The following is a 10,498-nucleotide window of genomic DNA, read 5'->3' as shown; positions in this document are numbered from 1 at the left end:
ACGAAAACTGCGAGCTAACCATAGGAGTGAGCGAGAGGCAAACAGGCGGCTAAAGCTTTTCGTCGGGTCTGTTTTTCAGCGCGGTACTCAGATGAGCTAAGGAAATACCAGAAAAAATACCAGATTTCGCTAGTGAATTTTCGATGAACGCCGTTAGCCGCGGCCCAAAGAATAAGAAATTTAATCTTTGGCGGCGTTCGTGCAGAATTTAAAAATTTTAAATGGAAGAAAAGCCCCAAAAACGGTTATAGGAAGTCAGTGCAGATGAAAAAGGACGCCTAATCCAAGCTGTTGCCCATTATTGTCGTACTTGACCGACAGGAAGCAATACCAAAACAGGGGCAAATCCGCAGATAAAATACAATACGAATTTTTAAAAAATGTTAATACTAATACTACTATGGTTTTAAATATTGAAATCAATTTTAACGGACTAATTTTCTATAATTACACTAAAAAAATATATTGTAATAAAAATGTATAATAAGTAAACATAACATTATAAGTTAATCCAAATTACTTAATTTTACTATAATCAAATAATTTACTTTTATAAAACAATATAGGTTGTATATTATCGGTACACAATAATGCTCCTAAAATATTAGGGCATTCACATGTCGCTGCTCCACGAAAATTTTTCAGCCGAAATATTAGTCGCTAGCCGAACATAACGGAGTTTGTCTCTGCGAGCGCGGAGTGCAGGCAGATTATAAGACAAGAAAGAGAGGGAAATATCCGAATATCTGCCAATCTTTGTTGCACGATCGTTTTCGTAGGCAGTCTTCTACGCTGCGCCGACTGCTCTGCTGACGTCAACAGCGGCACAGCGTTTTAGGCACAAAAAAAAACAAAAAAGCTTTTTGCCTTGAGCCATGTCACCGCGTCCCTACTGCAGAACTGAAGGGTAGTTTTAGGGTTTTGGAAACCCTATGGGTGTATAAAGTAGCTTGAAATAGAAAATTTTGATCTACGACTTTTGGAATAACTCGCAAGTTTAGCGGAAAAAAAAGGCAGATTTAAAATGCTTATAGTATCTAAACAACTAATGCTACAGAAACGTGCTAGCCATAGGAGTGATCAAAAGGCAAATACACGGCTAACGCTTTTCGTCGGGTCTGTTTTGGAAATGGAAAGAAAACCAAAAAACGACTGCAGGAGTTCAGTGAAAATATAAAAGGACGACTATTTTATGCTGTTGTATATTATTGTGGGACTTCACCGACAGGAAGCAATACCACAACAAAGCCAATCCGCAGAATAGTTGATGTGCTGGAGGAGATCCTCTAGATAATCCCAGTGGGAAGGAACATGCGGAGTGGGACTTCGCCCTCTACATGGACATCCTGCCGGGCTTGTCCTCGCAAATAAAGTAAGATCTGGCCAGTTTGGTTGCGTTGTACTAATAGAAAAATTTTTTAAGCAGAACCACCAGTAATATAATCTCCGAAGACCTCTCCATTCGGACTCCGTACCCTATAACAACCAGCTAATTGGCAACTTAAGCGGAGCTGGAGGACGCGCCGGCTTCTATAGGGAGGAGGAAAATAGGTCGCCCTCTAAGGAACAGTTGAACAAGCCATGGCCAGAATGCGATATATATTTATATATATGATGGACGTTGATGCACTACGAGCAGTACAAACAAGTGGCCCAACGACACCAAGCACGTGCTTGTTACGCGCGGGGCCCTTCTATAAAATTGGGCAAAAATGCGAGTTCGCGAGGAAGATACAAAAAACAAATAGAGACAGGACACAAATGAAAATAAAAGAAGCATCTAAGAATGAAGCAAATGAGTTAAAATATTAGTTTTTAATACCGGGATAGAAGTTGATGTGGAAATTAAATGGTAAAGACAAAAATTTGATGTACATCGTGGCAAATTTAGGGGATAATAATTTCGTGTTAGTCTAGCAGGGACATTGAAAGTTAGGCGGTTTACAAGTTCTACAGAATCAATATCACCTCTAATAAGATTTTGCATAAAAAGAGTACCAAGCATTGTTCTACGATTTACAAGTGTAGGTAAATTAAGCAATAGTAATCTACTCTGATAGGAAGGTAGCCTTACGTTTTGATCCCAGTTCAAACTACGAAGGGCAAAAAGAAGAAATTTTTTTTGTACCGACTCAATACGATCAATGTGCACTTGATATTGTGGACTCCAAACCGAAGAACAATATTCCAAAATAGGACGGACAAGGGAGGTAAATAATAATTTGGTTGTATAAGGGTCATCAAATTCTTTTGACCAACGCTTTATAAACCCAAGAACACTCATGGCCTTGTTGACAGTGGACATTATGTGGCAGTCAAATTTAAGTTTTGGGTCCAGAAGAACGCCTAAGTCATTAACTGAATATATACGGTCGAGTGGCGTATTTTGAAGAGAGTAACTAACAAAAGTAGGAGTACCCCTATAAAAAGTCTTAACGTTGCATTTAAGGCAGTTCAAATTTAAAAGGTTATACTCACACCATCCCTGAAAACAATCAATATCTGACTGTAAGTTGAAACCCGACGCTATATCGTTATATGATAAACAAAGCTTAACATCATCAGCATACATTTGTACACGAGAATGTTTTATGGTAGAGGGAAGATCGTTAATAAACAAAGTAAACAGCAAAGGACCCAAATGACTACCCTGAGGCACTCCAGATGTCACGTAGATCAATTTTGAAACAGCGTTCTTGAATATAACCCTCTGAGTCCTACCATTCAAATAACTTGAAATCCAAGTTTATAGCTTACATGGAAACCCAAGCTGATTTAATTTGAATAATAGAAGAGAGTGGTTGACAGAGTCAAAGGCCTTACTAAAATCTGTATATATAACGTCAGTCTGCATTTTTTTCTTAAATCCATTAATTACAATAGGTGACAATTCAAGAAGGCTGGTGGTGGTCGATCTTCGCTTAACAAAACCATGCTGACACGGTGATATTAGCGAGGAACATAAATGTTGCAAATGAGAAGTAATAATACGTTCAAATGCTTTAGGAATTGCCGACAATTTGGAAATACCTCTATAATTCTGGGCATCCGCCTTCGCACCCTTTTTGTGAAGTGGAATGATAAAAGAGTCCTTCCAGATAGTAGGAAAAACTGATGATGAAAAAGACAAATTAAAAAGTTTAAGAATCGGTTTACATATGGTTGACGCACAAAACTTAAGCACACACCCGGGGAGTCCATCTGGACCGGGAGAATAAGTTGGCGTTGTTGTTGCTAAGTCTCTTAAGAGAGAACTTGCCGTAATTTCAGGGGTAAAAAGACAATTTGCCCTATTTAAGGGATTAGGGTAGTTAGAATTTGACCAAGCAGCCGAACTATAAGTAGTTTGGAAAAACTCGACAAATAAATCAGCAATTTCAGAATCCGTCAATGCCTCCATTGAGTTAAAACGTACAGATGAAGGCAATGCCGACGACTTACGCTTGGCATTAACAAAGTTATAAAACTGCTTCGGATCATTTGAAAATTCGAATTTGCATCGACTTAAATACATAGAATAGCAATGACTATTGAGAACATTAAGGTCCGATTGAGCCACCACATATTTCGAAAAACCAGATGGCTTACCCGATTTTTTATACTTTTTATAGGTGTTTGTTTTAAGGTTTTTAAGTCTTTGAAGCGCATTGGTAAACCAAGAAGGCCTGTTTAGCTTTGAAGGAAGCCTATCAGGAACGCATTCACTATAAAAAGTATTTAACACTATATAGAATAGTTCAGTGGCACTTTCAATATCCATACAATTGTACAAGCCTGTCCCATTATATTGAGAAATCATATCGTTATGTTTTTTATAGTCACATTTTCGAAAACATCTCATTTTAGTTTGAGGAACTAAAGGAGAGAGGGTATCAACGCATGGGAGGCAGATTGTCAATTCCATTGTTGGATGATGTCGGTCTTTAGGTACAACAAGAGCGTCAAGTCTAGATACCGTGACTTCAGACGGGTCTGAAACAAACACAAGATCTAGTTGTCTATTTAATGAATTCCGTATAAAGCTTACTTGCTGTAACGACGACATGGACGGATAAGGGTATAGCGACAAGTGAGTCTGTAATAATCGTTGATATGCAGATTATTAATGATTTTGTAGGACGTGTGTTGAAGCGTGTCTTTATTGATGCCACTTAGGAAAACGGAAGAGAGCTTGTCCAGTGTGACCGTCTCTAACGAACATACGTACATTCAATATGAGCTTATACATTATTAACCTGCCTAATTATGAGAATACTGCATTCTCACTATTATTACACGCTTTCTTTTTTTTTTTAATTTAACAACTTTAATCCCAACCATATCTTTTGGGTGGTCTTAAAGTTCTTCCTGATCGTGATACTGTTGGTTCTACCTCTTCTTCTGAACTGAAACTTCCAGGGGTTTCATAGTCCACTGAGGTATCAATGTTACTTAAATTTACAAAGGTGCTATTACTTAAGGGATCTATGTTTTCTTCTATGTTAACATTGTCAGTTTGATTTAGATCAAAATTTTCAGTTTCTTCGACTACTGGTTCTTCGCTTATATTAACAGTCTCTTCATTGCTTTTTTCAGTTTCTTCTGGTTCGTTTTCTCTTAAGTTAACAGTTCCATTTTCACTTAAATTAACAATTTCATTGTCATACATATTAACAGTTTCATTATCATACATATTAACAGTTTCATTATCATAATAAATATTATTGCCGTTTTGTGTCTTATTAATGAGTCTTCTATTTCTTCTAAAAAAATTATTGAAGTAATCTTTTATAATGTACGATCTTTCATTTACTTTTTGTTTTATGATTCCATATTCCCATTCATTGGCATTTTTTCTAAATTGGACTTTATCTCCTATATTTAATGGACGCAGAGTTTTTGAGTGCATATTATAATAGGCCTTTTGTTTCGCCTTTTTATGACCGAATCTTTTAATAATCTTTTCCTCCTCAATGTGATTTCTCAACAGCTCCGATTTCTTAATTGGCATTTTTGTCTTACACATTCGTCCAAAGAACAGTTCGCATGGAGCAAGACCTAAACTAGCTACGGGAGTAGCATTGTACTCAAGGATTCTATACTGGTAATCAGTTGCTTTAGAGCAACGTTTTAAAATATTCTTCGCAATCGCCACCCCTTTTTCTGCTAGTCCGTTGCTTTGTGGGTACCTAGGACTCGAAAACTGCAATAATGTATTACATTCATTAGCAAAGTTTCTAAACGAAAATGAATTAAGGGGATTGTTATCACATTTGAGCTTTGATGGGTACCCATAATTATCAAATGTTTTTTTTAGTTCTTCAATGACATTTGCAACTGATTTCCCTTTTAGCCGACTAACAATCAAGAAATTAGAATATGCATCAAAGATTGACAAAAAATTGTTTCCCCTGTAATCAAAAATATCCATTCCTGCCATATGAAATGGATATTCTGGTGTTTCATCATCTATTAGCGGTTCCTTTTGATTGTTTCTTCTGAACTTTTCACATACCTCGCAAGAGTGCACCAATTCCTTAATATGTACGCTCATGTCTGGCCAGTAGTAAAGTTTTCGTGCTCGAGCTAAGGTTTTCTCCACACCTAAATGGGACTCATGAACTTGGTTTGAGATTGATTTCTGTAACTTGGACGGGATCACCAGCCTACAAGCACGAAATAGAAGACCGTTTTCAAAGTGTAATTCCGATTTGAATTTATAGAAGTTTTGACAAAATTGGTTTAATTTATGGAATGATGGCCACCCATTTTTAACAAATTCAGCAATTTTCCAATAATTTTCATCGTTTTCGAAAACCCTAAGATAGCATTCATAATTTTCTTGCGAGAAACAGGCTGCTTGGCTTATTATATGAATTACATTGGCCAGTTCCGGGATGTCTGATTCATCCGGTAGTTGAGCTCGAGATAAACAGTCTGCAACTAACATGTCTCTTCAAGGCTTATATTTTACGGACATTGGGGTATTTTAGAAGATATAGCAGCATTCGCTGTAATCGCATTGTTACTGAGTCAATGTCACGGCTTAATAAGACTTCCAGAGGCTTGTGGTCACTTTCTACTAAAAATTCTCTACCGTAGACATAGTAGTGAAACCTTTCACACGCAAACACAATTGCTAAAAGCTCTTTTTCAATTTGAGCCCACTTTTGTTCACTCTTTGTAAGCGTACGTGACGCAAAACTGATTGGATGTCCGTTTTGTAGAATAACACAACCGAGACCGTTTTTTGAGGCATCGGTTTGAATGACAACAGGCTTAGCGCTGTCATAGACGGCTAAAATCGGATCACTTGTTATAGTTCTAAGCAAGTCATTGAGTTCGTTTTGATGTTGTACAGTCCACTCAAACGAAGTATCATTCCTAGTCAGATTTCTCAGGTTTGTACTTCTAGAAGATAAGTCTGGGATAAACTTGGCTAAATATTTAAAAAGTCCAAGAATACGTAGCACTCCCGCTTTATCTTCTGGGATTTTAATATTCTGAATGGCTTCTAAATGCTTTCTTTGAGGTTTTATTTGCCCTTCTGATAAAATATGACCCATAAATTCAACTTCTTGTTTCCTATATTGAACTTTGTCCGGGTTAAAACGTATTCCATTTTCTTGAGCCCGCTGAAGTACTTGTAACAACGTGTTATCATGATCTTCAAGATTTTCCCCTAATATTCCTATGTCATCAAAGTAAACTATTACATTTGGTATGCCTCCAAAAATTTGAACCATATTTCGTTGAAACATTTCAGGAGCGCTATTGACTCCAAATGGAGCCCGGTTAAATTTAAACCTCCCGAATGGAGTCATGAATGTCGTTAAATCTGAACTAGCTTCATCCAGCTCCATTTGCCAGAATCCATGGGACAGATCCAGGTTAGTAAAAACCTTTTTCCGAGTTAATTGTATCATAAAATCATCTATTGTTGGTATAAGGTAATGTTCTCTTTTAATTGCGTTATTTAACGGCTTAGGGTCTAAACAAAGTCTGAGTTTTCCGTTTGATTTTTCCACTACTTGCAAATTGTTCACCCAACTAGTCGGGTATGTTACTGGGGAGATTATCTTTTCCTTTACCATAGCATTTAACTCTTGCTCCAATGACCCTAACAAACTTTGTGGGAACCTTTTTTTGTAATGGAGCTCAGGCTGAGCACCTTCCTTCAAAATGATTGATTGTTTCTTTGGCAGCTTACCGAGTCCCTGAAATAATTGACTAAATTTTTCCACAAATTCCTCCCTGGTTTGAGGTAATCTACATATTGAATCAATATTTAAATGTTTAATGAGTTTTAATTCTACAGAGGACTTAAGACCTAATAGTGGTTCACATTTCGCATCAACAACTAAAAATTCAATACATTTTGCTGTTTCTGAATTCAGATCATAACAGTTTGCCTTAACTTTTCCAAAATTATTAACTTTAACATTATTATAGTCAAAAATTAGAATGTTTTCTTTTTTAACTTCAAGTTTTAATTCTTTAACTAAATCACTTGGGATGCAGTTAACATCAGCGCCTGTGTCCACTTTAAACGTAACATTTTTTCCATTTATTTTATATGTTTTCGTCCATCTTACTCTGTTTAGCCCGCACTCGCTTATTCTAAAGTTACTTTCATTAATGTAAGCCTCTGATTTAAATACTCTTTCCTTACTTTTACCTGATTCTATCCAATTAATAACTGCTCCGGCTGTTTGCTTGCGATCCACATCTACCTGCTTGCTTTTGTAGTTGTTGTTATCCACTCGTTTGTTGCTGATGTTGTTGTTATCCACTCGTCTATTGCTGCTGTTGTAGTTGTTGTTATCCACTCGTTTCTTCTGCTGCTTGCAGTACTTGGAAAAATGTCCAATTTTTCCGCAATAGTAACATGCCATTTCCTTTGCACGGCACTCGGAAAGATGATTCGGGTTGAAAATTGCTCCGCAATTATAGCAGCGACGGACAACTGCGTCAACGGACTTTTCATAATGGGAATTCCGTAGAAATTCATTGTTTTTTGCGGCCGCTTCAGAGGCTTTGCACTCAGTGATGATCTCCTCGAGTTTCTTGTTTTTTGATTCAAGGAGTTTAAGCTGCAGCCTTTTATCTTGAATGCCAATTATGAAGCGGTCTAGCAACATACGTTCTTCGTATGTTCGGCCACAGTCACATTTGTAGTCACATAACTGTACCTGCTTGCGGAGTTGCGTCTCAAACTCTATGAAAGGCTGTCCCTCAGTTTGAACAATGTTGTTGAATTTGTAGGATTCCATTGTGATGTTTCAGAACGGGATGCTGTAGTCATCGAATGCCTTTAGTACGTCCTCCAGTGTACGGCTGACGACCGCGGCAGAGGAAGACGGGTCTGAAGACGTCACCATGGTGCCGACCATGCCATGTGCGGTTCCATCGTTGGGAAACAATGTACTGTATATTTCCGTGACCTTTGATCCAGCCAACCATAGGAATGTGGCAATCTTTTTGGCTTCTGGCTCTGAGTCTTTGCCTGACGCCATCATGTACATGATAAACGACCTCTTTCATTTTGGCCACTCATATGCCAGCATTGAGCAGTCGACTTCTTGTAGAACTCGCTCCATTTTGTTCCTTTTTAGATTGCAATTGATATTTTCACTTCTGACACCATGTAATAATCGTTGATATGCAGATTATTAATGATTTTGTAGGACGTATATTGAAGCGTGTCTTTATTGATGCCACTTAGGAAAACGGAAGAGAGCTTGTCCAGTGTGACCGTCTCTAACGAACATACGTACATTCAATATGAGCTTATACATTATTAACACTTACTACCTAATTATGAGAATACTGCATTCTCACTATTATTACAGAGTCAGTAGGAGAAGACCAAGAGATATCAGGGAGATTAAAGTCACCCAAAACAATCAAAAGGTCTCTGTTAGAAAGAAGGGATAGAACAGATTTTATGGCAGACAGATGGTGCTCATAAATTATTAAATCAGAGCCGGGTGGAATATAGGAACATGTAACAAAAATAGATAAGGATTGCAAGGAAAGTTTCACACTAACAAATTCAATTTCGTTATGGGTATCATAGTAAATTTTTTCAGATGTTAGGCTAGTGGTAACGGCAATCAGCACACCGCCTCCCCTACGTGAGGAGCGATCGGTCCTATATGCATTAAAGTTATTTGACAGAACTTCAGAGTCAGATATCTCTGGTCTCAGCCAAGTTTCCGTAAAAGCCAAAATATCTGCAGTAAATGCAGAGGAGTCAGCATAAAGCTTGGGTAGCTTCATATTTAGTCCCCTAACATTTTGATAAGCCAAAAATAAACTTTTTAGTTTTTTGGCGCGGTGGAAGGTCTGTTATTTGTTCTCGGTTTATTGGGAACAAATTCTTTTATTACTAAATCATCATTAAGCCAAATGCTTTCAGAAAGTAGTACCTTAAACACATCAGGCGGTGCAAATATTTTAAAAGAGGATATACTACGAGCGTATGAAAATCGAAATTGTTTAACTGAAATATTCTCGGATGGGAATTTTTCACGTATAAATTCCAAAACATCCTCAGATGTAGTATCTGGGGTGAATCTAGAAACAAATAATTGCTTCCTATGAGGAACAACTGACAGTTTCTAACGTCCCCCAGCAGCAGATTGAACCACACTAAGCTGAGAGCCAGAATCAGTACCTACTGTACCTATAGGTACGGTCGGCATCGTAGCCGGCACTGAAGATTTTTTTACCACCAGACTTCGAGGAACAGTGACTCCACCTGAATCAGCTGTATCCCTAGGCGCAGTTGGTCCGCTTACCCCAGTGTCGACAGAAACTGCTGCAGCTACCAAGTTCGGATTTGGGGAGGATACCGTGACCGTATTAACTGCCGCTAAGCTGGCTTTTTTGCGTTTAGGCGACTCAGTTAGTAATTTTTTATTATTAAATTGGGCACAAACGGAATTGAACCCCTCATTGAGCTGTTTAAAAGCACCTGAGAGATTCAAAAGGCTGTTCGAGTCTGCTTCATAAAGCCGCTCATCTCAACTACCATTTCCTTGCAGGATCCACATGACCACATGAGACCAGAATTCAGATCAATGAAGTCTTTGACTCTGCCAGTAAATCCTGCGCATTTAACGTGCATCATCGATTCGCAGAGCCAGCAGAAAATAAAAGGGTCTTTAGTTGAAGCCGAAAGAGTACAATTTTTCTTACAGCAGACAAGAGTCATTTAAGGAGATGAAATAAAAATAAAAAAAAAATATGAAAAATACCTCAAGTAAATTTGGCACTGGGATCAAATTCCAAAACCACAAAGGCACAAAACACGAAAAAAATAAGAGCGCGAGATCGCGTATTAATTTAAATGTAAGAGAGCACGAGAGAATTAATCTTCTATCGACTGAGCGTTGCTTGTGGGACACTGACAACTTTACGTACGAACAGTTACAATGTAAAGCAAGCAAGAGAGAGAGAATAAGAGAATAGCACACCAAAAATCTACCAGAAAATCGGCAGGTTCCGAGAGAGT

General features: G+C 37.9%; 1 protein-coding gene across 2 annotated transcripts; it reads right to left on the bottom strand.

Annotated features, from left to right (window-relative positions):
• Positions 1-4,221: 4,221 nt before the first annotated feature.
• LOC119559689 (uncharacterized protein K02A2.6-like) lies at positions 4,222-8,816 on the bottom strand. 2 transcript variants are annotated; one of them, XM_037872748.1, is made up of 2 exons: positions 7,658-8,816; positions 4,222-7,599 (listed from the first exon to the last, which is right to left on the bottom strand). In XM_037872748.1, exon 2 carries the CDS (start codon positions 5,927-5,929, stop codon positions 4,307-4,309), a length of 1,623 nt encoding a protein of 540 aa, XP_037728676.1. In that variant the 5' UTR covers positions 5,930-7,599; positions 7,658-8,816; the 3' UTR covers positions 4,222-4,306. The 2 variants fall into 2 exon arrangements, with proteins under 2 accessions (XP_037728676.1, XP_037728677.1); XM_037872749.1 differs by having other exon boundaries at positions 7,242-7,599; positions 7,658-8,812.
• Positions 8,817-10,498: the final 1,682 nt, after the last annotated feature.

The sequence above is a fragment of the Drosophila subpulchrella genome, unplaced genomic scaffold (genome assembly GCF_014743375.2).
Source record: "Drosophila subpulchrella strain 33 F10 #4 breed RU33 unplaced genomic scaffold, RU_Dsub_v1.1 Primary Assembly Seq31, whole genome shotgun sequence".
NCBI classification, from domain to species: domain Eukaryota; kingdom Metazoa; phylum Arthropoda; class Insecta; order Diptera; family Drosophilidae; genus Drosophila; species Drosophila subpulchrella.
The sequence above is the reverse complement of the archived record's forward strand: the minus strand, read 5'-3'. Positions and strand labels throughout refer to the sequence as shown.